This window comes from Cygnus atratus, chromosome 14 (assembly GCF_013377495.2).
Source record: "Cygnus atratus isolate AKBS03 ecotype Queensland, Australia chromosome 14, CAtr_DNAZoo_HiC_assembly, whole genome shotgun sequence".
Classification (NCBI taxonomy): domain Eukaryota; kingdom Metazoa; phylum Chordata; class Aves; order Anseriformes; family Anatidae; genus Cygnus; species Cygnus atratus.
In genome coordinates this window covers 1,798,957-1,819,772 of record NC_066375.1, presented here as the reverse complement: position 1 = coordinate 1,819,772, position 20,816 = coordinate 1,798,957, and the positions used below count along the sequence as shown (strand labels likewise).

Genomic DNA, 20,816 nt, shown 5'->3' with positions numbered 1-20,816 from the left:
CACAGCAGCAGAGGAATAATGTTTACAGGCTGATACACTCGGTTGCCAAATCAACAATAGTTTGCCTTTGAAATACTAACAAATATTCTATTTTCTGCAGTAATAAATTCATACCTTTGGTCTGAAGTACAGCTATCCTTTGTAGGTGTGATATCATAAATCACGTGGTTAACTGGAAATGTGTCCAATTATCAGGATTCAATCAACTCAGCAAATAAAGCTGGAGCAGTAATTGCAGGCTCTGCTGCCTGTTGGGCAAAGCTCACGCACGGTGCCACCGCGCCGGGTAACCGCAGGCAGAAGGCTCCTGGGTGCAGCACAGCCCCGCGCCTCTCCGAGGGTGCTGAGCAAAGTGCTGAGCAGAGGAGGAAGGTATGCTCCCTGGTTATGGAAGGGCCGTGTTAACAATTGGTTTGGACAAAGATCATGAAAAAGCAGCAGCCCTTTATTTACAGGTCAAGGGTTTTCACTAGGAAAAAAAAAAAAAAGCGACAATGAAGAGGTGTGTAAAACCTTGGGCTCTGCAGCACTGGATCTCTGTTGGCAGTAGTGAAGGTGTTCTGCTGTCTGGATGCAGGACGCTGCAGCAGGAAAGTTTGTGTAGGGCTTCCCCAGTGTCAGTCCATGGGACTGCTTCTGCGACTGTCGTATTATTTTCAGTTGGTTTGTTCCTGTCGACGTCCTAAAGCTCTACAATGAAGAGGAGTTTTGTTTTTATTGTAAAACTGGCTTCAACATTTTCACGTAAGCTGCAGATAATGTTGGTTTAAGCGTGGTACAAACGACTGGCAAGCCTGCCCGCCTGGAAGCATTAGCTCTGCTCATCTCCCAAGTGACCACTGATTGTACGATGATTCCTTTTTGTTATCACCACAGAGAGGTGATCTCTTCTTATTTTCAAAACAGTGGCACTGTCTGTATATCCTTCTCACTATCCCACAAGGTTCATAGCACAAGAAAGAGCCACTTGCCCTTCAAGCCATGAAAAAATATATTGCATTTTATTGTTTTGCCTAGGTTTGGCATGGAGTGAGCTTTCTGCAGCAAGCTGCTCTCCTGCTATGTGGATTAATTCCCGTCTGAATGTAGCTGTATGCGTATTAAACTGAGTGTAGTGATAGGGTAAGGAGTAATAGCTTTAAAATAACAGATTTAGATTAGACATAAGGAAGAAATTCTTTACTATGAGGGTGATGAGGCATGGGCACAGGCTGCCCAGGGAAGCTGTGGATGCCCCATCCCTGGAGGTGCCCAAGGCCAGGCTGGATGGGGCTTGGAGCAGCCTGGGCTGGTGGGAGGTGTCCCTGCCCATGGCAGGGGGTGGAATTAGATGGGCTTTAAGGTCCCTTCCAACCCAAATTTATGATTCTATGAATGGTGAAAAACAACCCTTATTCCAACACAGGAAAACCAGTCGGAGATTACCGGGCTAATGAAAAGCTCATTTAGGATAGGCAAGTTGAAAAAAAAAATGTCGAGGGCTGAAAACAATTTTAATTGAATGCCTTATGCAGGAGCATTACCTTAAGGAGAGCATGATGTTCCTCTGGGTAAAAGAAGCCAAAACTGTCCCTGGTTTGCACTGGGAGAAGAAATGTCACTTCTGCAAACCCCAGTGCCCTGGCGATGACAGAGGAGCTGGGTCTCACCAGCTTACAACGCTTCTGCCCCGGGGAGCATGACTCAGTTGGGATTTTCCCCTCCCCAAAAGTTCAAAACATCATCAACAACAAGCAAAACAAACAAACAACGTCGATCTTGGCACCTCTTCACCCAGTGAAGGGCCCGGACTGATAAATTCCGCCTAGTCATGGGGCTCCACCAAGTCAAAAACACTTTGCCTTGGCAGAACACTGCACGTGTGGCCAGCTCCGCTCTTGGCAGATGACTGAGGAAGCGCCTCCTGCATCCCGATAAAGAGACGCTTCACGTGCCACGGCTCTGGGCTGTGAGGCACTGGCTGCTGTTACTTCAGTCCTCAAATCTTGGTCAGCCCTTTAATCTGTGCCAGTGTGGGTGCTGCGTTCCTGTATCTGAGCATCACCGTGAAAATCCTGCAATGCACGAATGGGCAAATTAATCTCTGTTATTTTGGGCACTATTTGCATCATAGAAAGTTTCCCTTCTCCCTCCCCAGCGGGTAACAAAGCTGCAGTGGTTCCTGAGCAAGCCCCGTTTCCTCTCATTGCACTGATGAGCACAGAAATTGCATCGCTCCCTGGGCACGAGGTGGCAGGAGCTGCGCCTGCCGTCGGCCTGGCACAAGGTTGGTCCACGGGGGCTGTCCCAGGCCATCCTCCCCTGCCAGCCCAGGGGCGCTGGGTCTGAGGACAGCCACAGTCTGGCACCGACTTCCCCCTGAGAGCCCCACGGCTGCCTGTCTGTGCTGGGCTCTTGGGGCTGCGGCAGAGCCTGCGCCGAGGTGGCAGGAGCCATCCGCTTGGTTCCTGCAGCCTGGGCCAGGTCTGCTCCAAAGCCTGATATCCTCAGTCTGCCCTCACGCTTGCTGGCCCTGTGAACAAAGTTATCCCCAAAGGTCATCGTTGCACAATTCTAAAAGAAGATCTGAATGTATTCAAGTCAATGAGTTGCGAGGTACGCGCTTCCCAGGCTGGGTTAGCTAGCTGGGAACGCAACGCGCCTGTCCATCGCTTCCCCTGGGCACGATGATTTTTGTTTTGTGTGTGTGTGTGTGTGTGTGTTTAAAGCTGTGTGCCAAAAGGCTGCTGGTGGAGAGCTTCAGCAGGAACTACAGCCAGTACAGCTTATTCCGAAGACAAGAGCAGCCCTTTTCCAGGCCAGGTGTCCCAAATAAGCAAGGGATGAGGGCTGCTCTGTAGCCAGGGTGGTGGACAGGGGTGTTGCGGAGCCCCTCAGCAATCACCGACATGATCTCAGAGGCTGACAGCTCAGCTGAGGCATGAATTTGCATTGTTCAGGGAGGGGGTTTCCACGCAGCATCCGATGCCAGTGTCTGCAGCTGGACACGCTTTGCAGCAGCCACCTGAGGCGGTGCGGTAACGCTATGCCCTTCAGGCCAGGAAGCATGGCAGAGGAAGAGAACATACAATGGAAAAGTAAGCTTTCTTCCCCCTTGCCTTCCAAGTGGTGCCTGTGCTTTTTTGGGGAGCAAACCTAACTTCTGTAGCTCGTGTCACTGCCACTGCTCTTAGCACAGAAGCCCACAGCGCTGCCAACAGCGAGACCCACAGCAGGCTTGGCACACGGCGTGTTTTTGGGTAGCCTTCGTCAGAGACAACACATGGCCTCTAACTTCTGGAGCTAATGGTGGCAGGTGTGAGCCAGCTGCCCGACACGTGCACAGGGCCTGGGATGAGCAGGACTCCTCCCATCAGCTGCACTGGGACAGGAGGGGAAATGACTCAGCCCGTCTTAAATTCCCTGGGCTTTCGTGACTCACATGGAATAACCCCTCTCGCTGGCTGTCAGCAGCACATCTGCTCGGGTGTTTTCAAGGAATCTGGAATTCATTCTCTCCGAACTCTCCAATGAGGAAAAGTAAACATGTCATATATAAAACACTTTTATTAAAACAAATATACAACATTTTATATACAAAAATAAAATGTACAAGAAAAATAGTCTATTACAGCTTAGTGATTTGATTCCTACGTATTAAGTATGAACTAGAACCTCCTCCACCCTGCACTCTTCTGCACACCCTTGCTCAGGGCACGCAGGCTGTGGCAGCTTGCTGCATACAGTACTGTAGGGTTCCTACCAGCGTGAGGAGCACTAGAACACAGCTCTGAAGGGCAGCGTATAAATAACGGGGTCTGCCCCTACCAGTGCAAAAATTGGATCATGCAGCCGCTCTTCAACTATTACATGGAAATGGATCCGGCATGCCTACGAGCAGATAACGTCCTATGAGTGGGCCTGGATACGTGTACTACATGGAAGCAAAGCCTAAACTGAATTTTCACATTTTATTGGTCTAAGTTATGTACACAAGTTGAAAGATCTGAAGACAAAACTACGTGCTGGAGTAAATCAAGGAAGAGAAGGCCAATTAGTGCAATTTTTCTAAGTGTAATGACAGTCATTAAGCTGATAATGTCACCAGTGTTGCACAAGTGAGCAGCAACCAAACCAGACTCATCCGCACTGTCTCTCCTAAGCACTCCGTGGGTAAAGTGCTCGCCACCGGCGCAGGGGGACGGCGGTGGCCCCCTGTCCCCCGGGAGCTGCCACACGCGGGCACCGAGCTCAGCCTCGGGGTGCCGGGGTCGGGCCGTTCGCCTTGGGCACAGCGGTCCCGCCACCGGGATGGGATTCCTCTGCTTGTGACGGAGTTTTTCTTGCTAACTTTTTCAGGCCTACAAGTTAAAACGGAATATAACAGCTACTGTCTTCTTCCAGTCAGTAACAAAGAACTTCTACCATTCTCTCCAGGGTTGTAGTCTCTACACGAAAGCAGTCCACAGCCTGCAGAAGCCAGGGGTTTACAAGCCACAGGAGATGGTTTGCATGGGTCTCACTGTCTCCAGCCAAGAGAAGTCCAGGCTGCTCTTCTGGTCGAACATGCGGAACTCCATCTCCCCTGGACAGAGCAACAGCAGAGTGAGAACCGAACCCCGGCAGCAGGAGCACGAGAGCCCCTGCGTACCAACACACCCAGAAATGAAACGTTCCTCGGAGGTAAGCAAATACCTCAGGTTCTTATTTTGCTAAAAATACTCCAAACGCTTTCTAATTAAACTCTCCCGTATAAGCTATTGCTAGTGGAAATCCTTGTTATATCGCTAGGAGTTCCCAAGAACTGGCATACTACACACATACGTAACCTTAAGGTAAACCTGTAGTTAAGCTTCTACTGGAGGCATTTTTCCTCTCTTCCTTTTTATCTCAACAAATTCCTTACAGAATTCTGACAGGCTACTTAGAAATCTGAGCACAGACACCTGTGAATTGCTCCATTTGCTTTTCTCTCCCCACCCAGTTTCTTTCCTGAAAACCCTCGCCTGCACCTTCCACCCCGGACCATAAGCGATAACCAAGGTTTTGTACCCGAAGAGGTGTCGATCTCGCCGTCCTGGTCCTTGTAGCTGTACGTGCTGCACATGGTCTGCGTGCCCGGCTCGTTGGTGAGGAAGCCTTTCCCCCCGACGCTGGTCGTGTGCCAGTCCTGTCCTGGTTCGAGCAGCTGAAAGAGAGTAAGGGGATGGTAAAAAAGCCTGAAATTTACGGGGACAGGGGAAAATGAAAAAAAAAAAAAAAGTACAGGCCCTCATATGCACAATGTAAATTCCCTACTGCTTATTTATTAAAATTCATGGCAGCAAATGGAGCAAAGGAAAGGTTTCACTTAGACCATGCTAAATTATATAAAACTCATTTTACTCCCCATTGAAATTAGGTTAACGCAAAACAGGGAGGGCGGGAGCACCTTCCATGAAAAAAAAACATCCCCTTATCAGTGGGACGAGTGTGCCATGTCTGGAAACACAGATTAAAAGCCATACACATGAGAGACGGAGGGAAGGGCAAAATTAAAAAAGTCTTGCTAGAGAAATCGAAGCCCCTGCAGACTAACAGAGCAACCTTTCCTTCTAGCAGTACTCAGTAGCTTCCACTGACTCACAATAAAAGTAATACTTCCATGTATGTGTCATCTCCAGTTCATGTTTGCAAAATCACATTCTTTTTACATTTCATTTTTCAGGCCTCTTCATTTAATTAGGGTTTTGTATTACAGGAAGCGCCCAGCTCGTATAGGACTATCAAAGGGTCAGACAGCTACTTCCCTTCCTTTCTTGGTGCAAACAGCAGCTTTGGCCAATTTTATTCTGAACAGAAGGGCTGTTTTTACCTTAAAAATATCCGCTTTCATTTCATCTTCATCTTCATCTGTGACTGCAAGCACATAAAAAAAAAAAAAAACAACAGATGTCAACTTTTCTCACAGGTTAGCCCTCACGCTTCTGCTTCTTCACCGCCACAGCCCGCTTCATATGCTTGTCACACACCACCACTACCTTTTTCTTCCCCCACAGTAACTGAAGAGCTCCTCCAGAGGCAGAAGGCTTTTTGGAGGTTCGGAGCAGGCGCCCCGCTGCAGCCACACACGGCACCAAGGAGGTGCTGTGGGTTTGAGGCCCGCCGGCAGCTCCACGGCCCAGCTCTCGTGGCCCTTCTCCATCCCAGCTGCAGGTGACACCCGCACCTCTTGTTCCTCCCCAGGAGTCACCAAAGGAGGTAGGCCAGAGGGAGAACATTTGCACCCAGAGTGAAGAATCACACAGGTACATCTTTTTTTTTTTTTTTCCTTTGGCAAGTGCAGCTACCTCCGCTGTCACTAGCGCACCTAACTCTGTCCTGCTCCTGACATCGCCCCTTCCAGCTGCCTCAGAATTCCCACCTCCCCGGGCACCAGGGTCAGAGATCTCTCCTCCTCTTTGCGGCTGACCCACCTGTGCCATGACGGTGAGGCAGAGCTTGTCCTTTGCCCACATGCGCAAAGCAAATGGCATTTCAGAGCCCTTCACCTGTGAGCATTTATTTCTGCAGGTGACCTGTACCAGTTCTTCCCTTTTCTAACCTGGCCATCTTGGTAGCTCCAGAAACCCAAATCCATCGGGTGGAGGTTCTTTTTGCTACAAGACAGCTTTTTCTCCCAAAACCCTGGGAACACCATCCTTGCCTCCAACCTGCCACAGCAGGGCTAGCGCCAGGAGACCGACGAAAGACCAAGGTAGGAAGGAAGCGACACCAACCTTCCGAGGATGAAGCCAGGGGGGACACCTGGAGGTGGTAGAGGTCGTTGGTGCTGTCAGCCATGGCGATTTCCATCGGCGTCCTCCAGTCGGTGAGGGAGCCGGTCACCTCGCACGAGGAGAGGTCTGTGGGACACACCAGGAGCCGTTGGCACTCACGGCCCACACCACCACCACCACTTCCTCCCTGCCCATCTACAGCACAGCCAGGCACAGCCCCCAGAGTCATCTTTGTCTTTTGGTGACGAAATTGTGGCTTTAGCACAAGCAGCACTTTCCTCTCTGCTCTGAGCTAAAAACTGAGCCTCACCTAAGGTGATGGACGCGCTCTCCACCTCCACTTCCTGTCCCGTGTAGTCATGAACGGTGTAGCCACTGTGGTCATCTGCCGGAGGAGTGTTGGTTAGTCTTTCTGCTGACTCCTCCGTCCTCATGTCTTCATACGGCTACAAAAATAAGAACGAAGCATGAAAGACTTGGCTAAGAACACCCAGGTTCCCATATGAAAAAATTTTAGCATGAAAACCACCAAAACCTCTAGCTCCTTCTGCTACCTCTACAGACACATACCTTTCTCTTGCTCCTGCTTCTTGCCTCTCTTGAAGACTTTGACTTCCTTTCTGTTAAATAAAAATAAGACAGATGTGAGAAAGGCTGCACGGCTGACACGAGTGCGAGCTCCCACAGCCCTGAGCGGAGCCCTGCTCAGCTGGCAGCAGAGTCCGGATCGACCCCGCGTGATGCCATTAGGCACCTTTAAAGAACCTGGGATCAAAGGGACTGCTTGTATAAGCTGTAACCAATTGCAAGAACCCCAGCAGCCCTGGTGCCACTAGCAGGTCTGTTATACCAGGTCTGTTATACCCCTGCCTAAGCAGAGTGGGACCTGCCTGACGCCAGCTGGACGCTGTGCGCTCACCTTTCTTCTGATCCTTTGTCAAGGGCGGCAGCATCCTGTAAACTCTAACAGCGCTGGAGCCTTTGTTGATGCTTTTATCCTTCACTTCTTCGATGTCAGGCAGCGAGTTCATAGCACAGCGGAAGTTCGCCTTCCAGGTTTTCGGGTCAGGGTCTTTCTCACCAACTTTATACCTTCCTATTAATAAAAGATGGGGCAAACCTTTAGTGTTTGCATTGCAGTGGTAGCTCTCCCCAGAAGAGATTTTTCTCTTTCCTCTGACATATTAAAAGTCAATCTAACACCTGAGGTGTAAGTCAAGACAAAAATGCTTCATTTCAGACATTCATATTACTGATGGAAATTTAAAGCCAGCACACACCTGTATGAATGGCCCAGCTCCGGAAAAGGCAGGCATCTTTCTCCATGTCCCAGCCATGCTTAGCTGCGTGTTTCCAGGGGATTTGAAACATCATCTTATCCTGAAGTTAAACCAATAGAAATTTGATTTAAGAAACCATCACATGACAGTTTGTAGTGATTGATTTAATCAAAGAATTCTACCAGTAGCAGCTCAGAAACTTTAAAAAAATGCATCTTCATCTAACAACTGTTGTTCCATTTGTTTTGTTCAGTGCATGTAAGGCTTTTAAGAGTTCTGAAACTGGGAAAGCTACACACAGCGTGGTACAGTAGCAACGAGCAACGTTACCAATCTTATCCCAGAATCACTGAAGTATGTTGCATCTAATCTGTTAGTGTATCACAAACTCCAGCACATTTCCCACGTACACTTGGATAGAGATCCCTTTTATAGTTACCCCGAAGATCCTGTATGAACCCTAAGAAAAACATATCCTAGTTTATGAAACACCTTGGGATGGATATGGAAACCTCAGAGAAAGAGACCTGATTCAATAAGCCTCGTGACCCCACCCTGGGGTACAGCTACAGGGATGTGCCTTCCAGCACCAAAGTGAGACAAGTCCAGAGTTTATTCCAGGCCAAATCTCTGAGCCCCATCCCGCAGTGGGGAGTGTAACAGTAGCTACTTAACTGGGACAGGAGGCGACTTGGCTCAAGCGGGCATCAAGAGTTAAATGTAGCCTGGGAGTTTTCTGTTCTCTGCCATGTTCAGACTGCATTTTTTCTGACTTATCATTTCCCTCCCGGGAAAATTATCAGGAAAAAAAAAAAAGGAGTACTACATTCTGTATCAACTGGAGCTACCTCTTCTGGAAATAAACACATAATGCATGCAAGTTTTCTCCATTTGCTTCACGATCTTGACTTATTTTTAGTGCCCGCTTAGGAGCAGCACGGGTAACGATACAGCACCGGTAGTAACAACGCGCACGCCTCACCTTGTTAATCCATATCAGTCCCGGGATTTGATTGGAGTTAATCTGCATTTCCAGCCAGGGCCTCATGCGCATTCTGGAGACAGGCATGGTGGCTGTGACAGAGGCAGAGGGTCAGCAGCAGCCCCACCGCCGTGTCCCCCTGCCCTCTGTCCCCTGCCCTCCGGCTCTGCGCACCCGCTCCAACCGCGGCGGCCAGCGGCGGGGCTGGGGGCGAAGCGGGTGGGGACCCCCGGTCCCATCACAGCCCCCCGGCCCCATCACAGCCCCCCGGCCCCATCACAGCCCCCCGGCCCCATCACAGCCCCCGTCCGCCCCCACCTCCCCGCGTCCCCCCCGGGCGCTCTCAGCCCAGCCCAGCTCCGTGCGCGGCCCCCGGCCGGGGCAGCAGCGGCGCCCCCCGCAGCCCGGCGCGGTGCGGAGCGGTGCGGAGCGGAGCCCGGGGGCCGCTCCCCGCCCTCCCCTGCAGGCCGAGTTTCCTGTTTGCGCCGCCTCGCAGCGGCCGCACCGGCACTTCCCAAACAATGGCCCCGAACTTCCCCAGCCCGGCGCCGTCGCGGCAGCGGCTCCCGAGGCTCCCGGGCCGGGCATTGCCGCGGCGAGGGGCAGCGGGAGCCGGCCCCGGGGCCCGCCGCTGGGGCGCGGAGCGGAGCCGCCGCCGCGCCCGCCCCGTCCGGTCCCGTCCCGTCGGGGGCACGGGGCCGCCGCCGCCGCCGCGATGAGCCCCGCACCGCGCACGCAGCGGCGGCCGGGACGCCCCCGAGCCTCTTCCGCACGGCGCAAGCCGGCGCTGCCCCCTCTTGGCGAGCCGTGCCGAGCCGTGCCGTGCCACCGCGGACCGCTCCCACGGTTCCTGCTGCCAGAGCGGGGGGCGGCGAGCGCCGCGACCCACCTCGCCGTGCGGGGCTGTGCAATCCGGAGCCGAGACAAGCCAAGGCAAGGCAAGGCAAGGCGTGCCGTGCCGTGCCGTGCCGTGCTGTGTCGAGCCGAGCCGAGCCGAGCCGAGCCGAGCCGAACCGTCCGCGCCCGCCGCCCGCCGCTCCGCCTTGTGCCGCCCGCGGGGCGCGCCCTCGGGTATAACGCGGCGGCGGCCGGGATTCCCCGCCGCCCCGGGCCGCCCGGCGAGCGACCAATCAGCGCCGCCTCCAGGGGCGGTCGCGCCGCCCATTGGCTGCCGCCGGCAGCATCACTTCGGGGAAATCAGGCTGTTGTAGCACCAGCGGCACCGCCGCGCCACGCCCCCGGCCCGCCCCCGCCACGGGCGGCACGCGGAGGGCGCCGGGGGGGCGCCGGGGGCTCGGAGGGGCCCGTGGGTGCCGGGGGTTGCCGGGGGGGCGCCGCCGGGATCTAGCCCTTGGGCACCCCGGCGGGGCTCAGCCCCGCGCCGCGACCCCCCCTCCTCCCCCCCCCCCCCCCCGCGGTGGGTTCAGGGTCGCGTCCCGCCCGGCGGTTCCCCCCCCCCCCCCCCCCCCCCCGGTGCCCCCCGTGCCGCCTGCAGGTCTCCGCCGATGGAGGTCGACGAGCCCGTGATGCAGGCTGCCGGCCTTGCCGCCGGCTCACGGCACCCTCGTCGTTTGGGAACGGAAGCGGGCAGAGCGAAGCCCCGACGTGGGGTTATTTTTAGCCCGGTGGGAACCTGGCCCGGGCCCGGGCTGCTCGTAGGGAGCGTGATGGGAAGGGGCCGGTACCCAGCCCCCGGTCCCCGGCACCTCCCCAAGCAGGCACACGTCCCCCGGCCCTGCCGCGGGGCTGCCCGGGTCCGAACCATGCACGTCCCCCATCCTGCTGGGAGCAGGAGCAAAGCGGGGCAATACTGCATGTGCAGGGCAGCAGTCCCGGGGGGATGCAGCAGGGCGTGGGGTACAGGAACACTCAGGCTGGCAGAAGGAAGGCCAGCAGAAAAGGAAATAAAACGGGTGAAAATTATAAGGGATGTTCGTGACCTTCTGCATTTATGCTCTCAAGGCGGTGTGCAATGGGCTGCCCCAGGCCTGGTTCCGCCCCCGACGCCCGGAGCGTTGCAGCAAAGAACCAGGACCCCCACCCTGCAGGCACACAGCACAGATGAGCCCCAGCACCCCAGGGCACCTCTGGGCCCCCAGTTCTGCTGAGCCGTGGTGCCGCCAAACTGACCGAACGGCTGCACCGCTGGTCTAAAAGCCTGGCCTTTAACCCGGGTTCCTCCGCCTGGCGGTACCTGTAACGGAGCCTCTTTCCAGTGCCCCTTCTCACAAGGCTCCCAGCTGAGATCCGGCCTTTGCTGTCGGTGGTCAGGACTTGCAGGCTGTTTGATCTCACATCGCCACGTTGCCGTACGTTGGGCAGTAGCTTACAGCCAGGTATACGTCGCTAATCATCCGTTTTCAGTGCAATTGGGAAAGAAAGATGGGGGGGTGGGGCAATGGAGGCATTTTGCGAAGCCTGGAATTAATTTTTTCCCATCTTCCTCTGGCATGGCCTGTCTGTGGCGCTGGGCTGATTTGAAATAATCATATTAGAAAGCATAAAGTGTGACCGCTGGCTTTCTGTCCTCTCCTCCACCTCTTTCAGGCTACCAAAATCACCAGGATTCCTCCCCGCTCCGTTGGATCTGGATGACAGTGAGATTAGGTTTGCATCCAGTGGCTTCAGGGTGCCTTCAGTCCAGCGGAATATTGGACATATTCCAACTGGAGATGTGGGAAGGCACCTCAGGAAAGAGGCAGAAAGATACACGGGCAGCCTAGACAAAGGGTGTGACATGGTGGTACTCTGCCTGCACCGAGGAAGTTTCTTCTTCTTTTTTTTTTTTTTTTCTCTAAGATTAAAGAAAAAAAAAAAGGCCAAGATTGGATTTAAGTGTGGAAGAATGCCCACCCATGTACATGTCCCATGCTTTCTCTCAACTCATTTTTTTTTTTGGCTGTTCAACGCTTTCATGCATATTTTGGTAGTATTCTCCAGACAGGTCTTTGTGCTGGGTGAGGCACCATTCCCCGGTGAGCTTTCAGTGTAAATATAGATATAACATACTAGGTATATTAAACAAATAAAGAAGCAGAGAGGCACACAAACAAGGTAGGGACAGCACAAGGACATTTACAACTCCCACGGCCTGTGGGAGGCCACAGGTTGACTCCTCAGCATAAGGTGCCCAGAAATCCAGAGTGCTGGGAGGTAACATGAAAGTCACCTGAAAAAGAGATGGCAGAAGGTATTTGAGGTTCCAGTGCGAATCCATCTACAGAAATAGCCACAACACCTCTTACACAACTTAAATATTGACAAAAAAGATCATGCTGTAGTTCCTTTCAAGCTCCAGCCTCCCATGGTTTGTTTTGTACCCCCTAAGCTGGCTTTAAATAAAATTAATTCTGAGCTTCCTGGTCCAATGGGCCAATGAGTCTGTATGGCAGTACTTGTATATGGCAATGTGTATGATAACATTTATGGTAATGTATCTTAAATACTTTAAATGACGGAATTTTGAACAGTGGCTTGCTTGATATATGACTTTTATATTATTATGTTCATTACTGGCTATTATTATCAGGAATTGGCACCAGGATGCAAATAAATCCACCTAGGACAGAAACGCATGGAGAGGGATAACAGTCCTAGACCTAACTCTCCACTTCTTTCTGCCGTATAAACCCCTAAAGATCCCACTCGGTAAAACTCCGCCTTCCTCTCCGCGTTGTGTCCCGTATCTGCACAGCAGGTCTCCAAGGAGAACGACCTGCCTCGGCTGGGATGCCCTATGTTTGTTTGCTCCTTTGTTATCTCTGGGCTGAAACAAGGAAATAACAACTTGTCTCTTACCAGCGTCGCCGTGTGTCAGACTCTCGTCACGGCGGGGTTACAAAGCCCACTCCTTGCCCCCCACCGCTGCACCACGAGCCCTGCAGCTGCTCACAGAGCCTGGTGACCAACACACCTAACGCAGGAATACGCACTCGGATTCGGCTTGTACTTGCACAAAAACGTGAACAAGGAATAATCCACGTGCTCTGAGAGGCAAACACATGACTGGCCATTAAGCACTCTGCTCCACGCAGTTCATGCCGAGCAAGAGCCTCCACCAGCTCCAACATCCCCGATGCTCTGCAGTGCTGCGGTCCCCCTCGGGCTTTATCTGACAGCGGTCTTATCTCGGGCACCTGCTCGGCCTTTTGGCTCGGAGCACCCTGCAGTCACCAGCATATTCCTTCTCATCCTACCCCTGTGATCTGCTGGCTGTTTTAACGGTGAGCTGAGATGCAGAGAAGGACTTCGATACAAGCATTTTATCACATTTACACAGTCCGGGGTGATCCCAAGTCTGGGATTGTTTCCCTAATTTGGAGGAAATCTTAAATAATATTTTTATTTAAAACCAAATCAAATCCCTGACTGCTGCTCCACGAGTGGTGTTCGTTGTTCTGGGATGCACACCACTCTGTCTCGGTCAGTAATGTCCTGAAATAAGGTGCTCTTAGGAAGCCTGTATTTCAAGTGACACTAAAAAACATGAACTGCACAGGATCGGTCAGAAAGTTCCTGATGTAGTCTACAAAAGCAGAGGGTTACGGATTTGGCACACTGGCACCGGCACAGCTCTTAGTTCCCATCTTCTCTGTGATGGTTGGTTAAGCTGCCGCGAAAAGCAGTTTGAGACGGTTTCACTCCTGTACTATATTAAAATAAAGACTGCCAAAGGCTCTGCTGGTTAATGTGTGTGCTGTGAAATGCACAGCTTTCAGCAGTCCACCAGAACCTGACCTGAAGGCAGAGCTGTCACGTCCCCAGTGACACCAGTGGCACCTGCGTGTAACCCGGGCTGCTGCCGGAGCTGCTCAGGGCCTGTTTTGCTGGCAGTGGAAGAAGAGCATCTTCTCTGTCTTACCCCCTACACACCTGTAATGCTTTTTCTTTGCAGAATTGCCTTGGAGCAGAGACGAGACCTCTCGAGCTTTACCCCCAAGCCGGGCTCCAAGCACCCAGGACCACTTTGGGGAGTGAGGGGCAGAAATCCTGCCCAGCCCGACACAAACGGCAAAGCCTTCGGGTGACAGCAGTGAAGGGCACGCGCGATGCCGAGCGTTCATGGCAGGCTTTGCTTTGCTCCTTCTCCCTCCCAGGTCTTTGGACAAAGCCAGGGGAGAGGCTGCACAGTGGGGAATCCCTGCCCCGGGGGGACGTGGGCGGCAGCAATCTGCCTGCAGCACCAGGGGGTTGGTGCTGGCTGGGAGCGAGCAACCGCAGGATGGAGCGCGGCTTTTGGCAGGGAAACACAGGGAGCATGGCGAAAGCCAGCCTCTTATCTGCTTCCTCGCTGCCCTGTCTGCTTCCTCCCATCACCGTATCGTGACCTCCCCATGCCCACCAGCACTCAACAGCCCTCCAGGTCCCGCACCGCCAGCGTTTGTTTCTCCCCTCGCAGTGCTGGGTTGCAGTGCCCCAGCTCTGCCTCCCTCCCTCGCCTCCCTCCCCCATTTTTCTCAGTGCCCCAGCAGCCGGGGCATCAGGCTTTCCTGCACGCCTCCTCTTTCCCTTCCCCACGGCTCTTCATCTCCTGCCTCTCTCCCCTTCTGCATGTTGGCGAACCCTGCTCTACTCCATGCCCTTTCTCCTTCCCTTCCCCGCTCGCCTTCCTCCCTTTCCCCATCAAACTCAGAAACCATAATTTCATTTTGGACAGGCTGGCCTGGGCCCATAAAATGGGTGCAGAGCCTCCCCTGGCATGTGGGGAGCCCCGGGGCTCCCGGGCAGCGAGCGCCTGACCACCAGCACCGCATTGGGACCCCCAGCACCCACGGGTGGGCAGCACTGGTAGCTGCAAGTGGAGCCCTGGGGTGGAAGGGGTTAACGCAGCAGGCCTGCAGGATGCATTATCAGCCCTAGCTTCGAAGGCAAACATGAAAAAAAAAAACAGCTTCTTCTCTGTCTGTAGCCTTGAGAGCTCAGTACTTGTTGCAAGCTGTTTCCATTTCTTATAAATGCCTCTCTTACAAAAAGGAAGTTTGGTTGAAGCACATGCAGGACAATAATGTGAAAAATGTTGAAACTCTGCCCAGATGGCATGAGGTAATACTCGCTGGAGCTCTGCTCCTCAGGCTGCAATAAATATATCCTGGGATGGGCCACTTACAGTTTCCTGGAATCCAGCAGACCTATCTGAGGACCTGAAATCAGTTCTCCCCATTGATGACCTGGTGCATTTTCAAACCAAACCAAAATGAGATTCTGCGCTTCATTTGGTGGGGAAAAAAAAAAAAAAAGAAGCAAATCCTGAGGATTTTGCTCATGCCTCCAGAACGTCCCCGCTCCTTGCCTTGCCTGTTTGCACAGACAAGTTCAGTTTGCCAGCGGGCCCGGGCCGGCGAGCTGCAGGCACCTGGCAGCCGGGACGAGTTTGCCCAGCGAGGGCGCAGGCCCACGGCAGCCCCAGCCTCCCTGCCAAAGGTCGGGGAGATGCAGCCGGGTGGGGACCCCTGCCCTGTACCCAGCTGACGTCCCCTTGGTGCCGGGGCTGGCGGCAACAGAGAAGAGGTGAGCAATGTTCCCAATAAAGGTTATCCTGTATGTCTGCAGGACCCACGGGGAAGTGGCACGGGCTGAACCCCTTCCCTCACCCGCAGGCCTGCAGAAGGTAGCTGCAGCTACGGGCAGGGCTTTGTGCACCCCTTGTCTGGCTCCAGGCTCTATTTTTTTTTTTTTCTTCCTGGGACTGATGATAACCGATGTCAGTGGGGAATAGATGGGTCACAAGAGGGGGACAGGGGCTGTCTGGGGGGGGCTGAGCTGTGCCATGCAGCATGGGTGCTGGCATAGGAACACTGCAGCTCCGGGACCACCACCCGCCTCCTGCCCAGGCACGGGACCCCCGGCTGCTGCCCGCCTGCTCTCCCAGCCCCGCACCCCCAAGCACGGAGCCAGCAGCACCGTGTCTCTGCGGGAAAGCACATCTGCAGGCTGAGGCTGTAGGACCGTAAGAGTTTCACCCCCTGCCCTGCCCGGGGAAGGGAGTTAATAACGATTTGTTTCCAAACCTCCATCCCCTCCCAGCGCAAAGGGGCTGCCAAAAAGGAAACTCTTACAGATACTGAAAAGCCCTGCTGGGCTTGTCACGTTAGCACAGTCTAGAGCCGTGGGACAGAGGAGCCGAGGCTCGCGGGCCAGCGCTGCACACGCAGCAGCCAGCTCCTCCAGGCAGGGAAGCTGCTGCTGGAGCGCTGCAGAGTGGAGACCCCCGCGCGGCTCTCGGCCACCAGGTTTTTATCGGGGACGTCAGGGGGCGATGATAGAGAAAAGTGAAAATAATGTGCTTCAAGCATCAGCCTTCAGTCATCTGAGTTTTCTTCTGTTTATTTATTTATTTATTTATTTATAATTATTATTATTTATTGGCTATTAACTTTATGATGCAAACTGCAACCATCTCTGTCCAATTATAGCCCAAAGGAGGGACCAGCAGCCTTCACCGATAACACTGCACTTTACGTGGGGTCATATAGGCAAGAGTCAAACCCGGAGCATAAAAACCCTCCAGCATCCCGGCAGCACAGGGCTGCCAGGGCAGGTACATGGCGCGTTACATGGCATGTTACACCCCATGTTACACCCTGCTGTGCCTGAGTCAGCCCTGCTCCAGCCGTCACGTCTGGGGCATTGCTTTGCAGAGACACTGAAAGGGGACTGCTGCAGTGGCTGTCTTTCCCCTCCAGAAAAGGGAAAAGCTCAGCCAAGTGTCCAGCTGAACCCTGGAGAGGTTATACACAGCAACTGGGACAGCTGTCTGCTGGAACGGCAGTGGTGGGGCTCAGACCCCCCCCCCCCAGGAGCAGCCCCCCCGGGCAGCACCCCCAGCTGGGAGGAACCCCCGGAGTTGGGGGCACCGAGCACGGAGGGACTGTCCCATCCAGTTCCCTGCTCGCACCGCTCCGGCTGCCCCTGTCATGCAGGCGTGATCTCTTCGGAAAGATGCAGATATATATATATATATATATATATATCATCATCATCTTTATTATTTTTAATTATTTTTTAACTCCCCTTCCTCGGCTAAAGGCTGCGAGCAGCGCAGCCAAGCGCAGCGTGGGGTCACGTCGCCTTTCTCCCCAGCACCACAGCGGAGAGAAACCTTGCCGTCTGAGTCACCCTCTGGTGCGTGACAGCTGTCCCCAGTTTGCCGTGGGAGGCACATGACCGCTCGCTGCTTTTCCTCGCCGAATTGCTGACGGATCGGGGGAGGAATGCAGAAGTCGCCCTTGCAGCGCGGGCCGGTGAGCGGTGTCACGGCGCGTTGGGACGGACGCCAAGGCTCAGAAGCCACTCGCCGGAGTGACGGCGGGCTTCTCCGGCCTGACGAAGCACTTCTGAAGCCTGAAGAAAAGTGGGGTTCCCCTGCTGGGGATGGAGAGGGGCTGCACGGGGCGAGCGTGCTGTGATGTCTGTGTGCCCCGGTGGGATGCCGAGGGCCTGCGGTGTGGCCGGAGGCCACACCGCAGGCCCTCGGCATCCCACCGGGGCTTTCCGCAGTGCATTCCCCCTGTAACAATGAAAAAAAATATAGTTTTTCCATTTTTTGGGCACAAAACCAGTTTGTCCTTTTCCTCCCCGAACTGTTCCCTGGGAACCCCAGGAGGAGGGGGAGGTGGTTCTCCCTCCTTATCCCTTTTACCCCCCCCCCCCTTATTCCTTTACCTCCCCATCCCCCGTTCCCTCTCCCCCGGCTGAGTTTCGGTTTCCCGCAGGAGGAGCGGCGAGAGGCGCTTCCCGGAATCCGCCGTACCCGGGGCGGCCGCGGGGGGGCGCCGGGCCCCGGGAATCCCGGGCCCCGGTGAGGGGGGGGGAGCCCGGGCAGGAACCGGCCGGGACTTCCAGCCGCACCGCCGGGAAAACCCGACCGCGCCGGGAAAAAACCCCGAGGAGGCACCTGGGGAGCAGCGGCACCCACAAAAACAAAAAACAAAAACAAAAAAAAAGGAAAAAAAACAAACACAACTCCAAACACAAACAGAATACGCGAAAAAAAAAAATACACGCAAAAAAAACCCACCTCCAAACACAGAAAAATAGATGTAATAATAATAAAAAAACCCTCCAAACACAAAAAAAAATACACGCAAAAAAACCCCACCTCCAAACACAAAAAAAATACACACACACACAAAAATAACAGAACTCCAAACACAAAAAATGCATGTAATTAAAAAAAATAACAAAAACCTCCAAACACAAAAATACAGGCAAAAAAAAAAAAAACACAACTCCAAATACAAAAAAAAAATACATGCAAAAAGACCCCACAACTCCAAACACACACACAAAAAAACACACTACTCCAAACACAAAAAAACACACACAAAAGCAAACAAACAAACAAACCCACAAAACCAAACCAAGCAAATAAACACAACAACAAAATCAAAACGCTGCACCCATTTTTTATTTTTTTTTTTAGCAGCCTTGCAGCACCACGAGCACAGGGTGCGGGATTCTGCCCTCCAGTGGGCAGGTACATAGATTTTATCACTGCCATCCGCAAGCATTTGCTCTGCAGTTCTGTTAGCTTGCAGTTATAATTTGTCTTGCAAATCTGTGTCCTTATTTTACAGAGATAAAATTGCACGTAGGTGCAGCAAGAACATTTTTAACACGTTACGTTGTCCTTCCTCTGCAAGGAGCTTTCCTGGTATCTCAGCGTTAGGGGGATGTCCTCCAAGCTCCCAATAAAAATAAACAGGCTGATAAAATTTTATAGAGCAAGTCTGTGCCGTGTGCCTTCAATTCAAGTGGTATAAAAGTTAAGGTTTAAAAGGTTAAGTGAAGTAAAATAATATGGTTTTATGTTAAGTACATGTTGATTTTTCCTAGGCATGCTAGAAGAGATTATTAGTTTAGACTTCCCTTAGAAGTTAACATTTAAAATACAGCTGGAACCTTTTAGACCTGAAAAAGGGTGCAGGTGGGTGGGGAGGAGAAAGGCAATTGAAGTTGTATTTAGGGGGCAAAAGGAGGGGTATTCTGGTTTCCAGGTAAAGCCACCAGCCATTTTAAGTTAACAGGTCCTCTTTTGGGTGATCCTTAAGTTACCTCTCTGGACCTGTACAACTGCTGGAGAAGGGTTGAATTTTTTCTGTGGCAGGCACAACCTGCCTATCACAACCTGCTCGCTTCTCCTCCTTCCCTGCACGTTTCTCTGAAAACCACCCACCGATCCAAGTGAGGTCTGACCCGGGATTTTTTGCAGTAAGTATTTATGCCTGTACGTCTGGCTCTCTTTCACTCTGTGATGGCATCAGTGGGTTTACCCTCGTGATGCCAGCACCCGCATGCTCCCTGCCCGGTGGTCCTGTGCTTGTGGCTGACCCCTGGCCCTGCAGAGCCCGGGGCGAGCGGTGGCACTGCAGCGGCTGTGGCTCGTGCTGCCGTGACTCGGGCAGGACCTGGGCTCGGAACCAGGATTTCTGAAACCAGCACTGCATTAAAGGTGCACCACGGTGTGGTTCCTCCATAGAGAGAATGGAAATGTAGGTAAATGAAGGGTTTTTCTTCCTTTACCCTTCCTTCCCAGCTCCAACACCACTGAGCCGAGACAGCAGCTCGCATGGGGCGCTGGGCTTTGGTGGCCACAGAGGGCTGTGTGGGTGCTGTGTCCCAGTGGGGTCAGGGGCAGTGCAGGGTTGGGGGCTGCTGCTCGGGGCCCCCACGCTCTGCCTGGATGCCAGGAGGCAAGGAGGCAGTGGGGGGAGCAGCAAGCTTGGTGGCCATCAGAGAAAGCGGCTGCTTCCGTGCTGGCATAGAAGCCACCGTAGAGACATCTCTGAACTTGATCTGATACAGGGGGAACGAGGAATGATGCGGAAATGATAGTAAAAATATGAAAAATGAGATTAGCATATTAAAAAGCCGGCGTCATCAGGAGCTTCCTCTGGAGGCTCTCTTGTGCTGTGCTGACGTTTTGCTGGTCTGCCCTGACACCCTCTGGAGTAATACCTCCAAACAGCCTTCTGCTTTTCGAGGCTGAAGCACTGCTGCCTTAACTTTCTGCCTCTCTCTTGCTTTTTGACACAGTTTAGCTCCTCAAAAATGCCTTTATGGTATTAAAGCCCAGCTCTGCTGTCTCCTAGAGGGTGGCGCAACAGCTTTTGGGGCTCCTGGTGCTGCTGCTTTGGGGGGCAGGCAGTGCCCTGCTCTCAGTGTGCCCAAGTGTGAAACTTGTGGGAGAGGGAGACAAAAAAAAAAAAGGGAGATACCCGTTTATTCGATTTATGAAAAGTAGCAAAAATACAGAATAAATATTTTCTCCAAAATACATATATATATGTATGAAATTTAATATAATTTAGTTGACACCAATACGTATATCTATGAAATGTAATATAATTTAACTGATACCATGCAAATAAATTCAGACTGATCTATCCGCTCCTATCATCACCATTAGTTTTACACAAAAAAAAAAAGGCAACAACACAATATATTAATTCTCTTAAGTCGTATATACCCGTATCTTTTAAATTATTTAGTTACCAAATCTACAGTGAACTAAAAAAGCTGCAGGTAAAAGGAAAAATCTAAAAATCTCAGGAAGTTTCTCAGTGCTTGTGAAAGATTTCGAGCAGACTGCTAGGCAAAAGCACAATATTCTTGTGCTGCTTGTGGATAAAACACATACATACACAGCAAAGCTTGTGCAGAGCATTAGAGATGGAATATTATGTGAATATGACTTCTGCAGTTCATCCTCAACTGCCTTCAAAGCAGTGACAAAGCCAATTGTGTACTAGAAAAGTTTTGCTCATATAATTATATTGATTAATTCTCTTTATTACAGATGGATATTATAATGTTGAG

The 20,816-nt window shown here is 52.7% G+C and overlaps 1 protein-coding gene and 1 long non-coding RNA gene across 2 annotated transcripts; one reads left to right on the top strand and one right to left on the bottom strand.

The window, feature by feature from the left end:
- Positions 1-3,528: 3,528 nt before the first annotated feature.
- IRF1 (interferon regulatory factor 1) lies at positions 3,529-10,120 on the bottom strand. Its single transcript, XM_035560738.2, has 10 exons — positions 9,889-10,120; positions 9,000-9,091; positions 8,018-8,117; positions 7,657-7,833; positions 7,308-7,357; positions 7,048-7,183; positions 6,738-6,863; positions 5,834-5,877; positions 5,032-5,167; positions 3,529-4,564 (listed from the first exon to the last, which is right to left on the bottom strand). The coding sequence occupies exons 2-10, from the start codon at positions 9,084-9,086 to the stop codon at positions 4,467-4,469; spliced, it is 954 nt and encodes a 317-aa protein (XP_035416631.2). The 5' UTR covers positions 9,087-9,091; positions 9,889-10,120; the 3' UTR covers positions 3,529-4,466.
- Positions 10,121-15,356: 5,236 nt separating this feature from the next.
- Positions 15,357-17,364, top strand: LOC118254972 (uncharacterized). Its single transcript, XR_004780826.2, has 3 exons — positions 15,357-15,506; positions 16,412-16,536; positions 16,637-17,364. It is a non-coding gene; the product is annotated as an uncharacterized LOC118254972 (long non-coding RNA).
- The last annotated feature ends 3,452 nt before the right edge of the window (positions 17,365-20,816 follow it).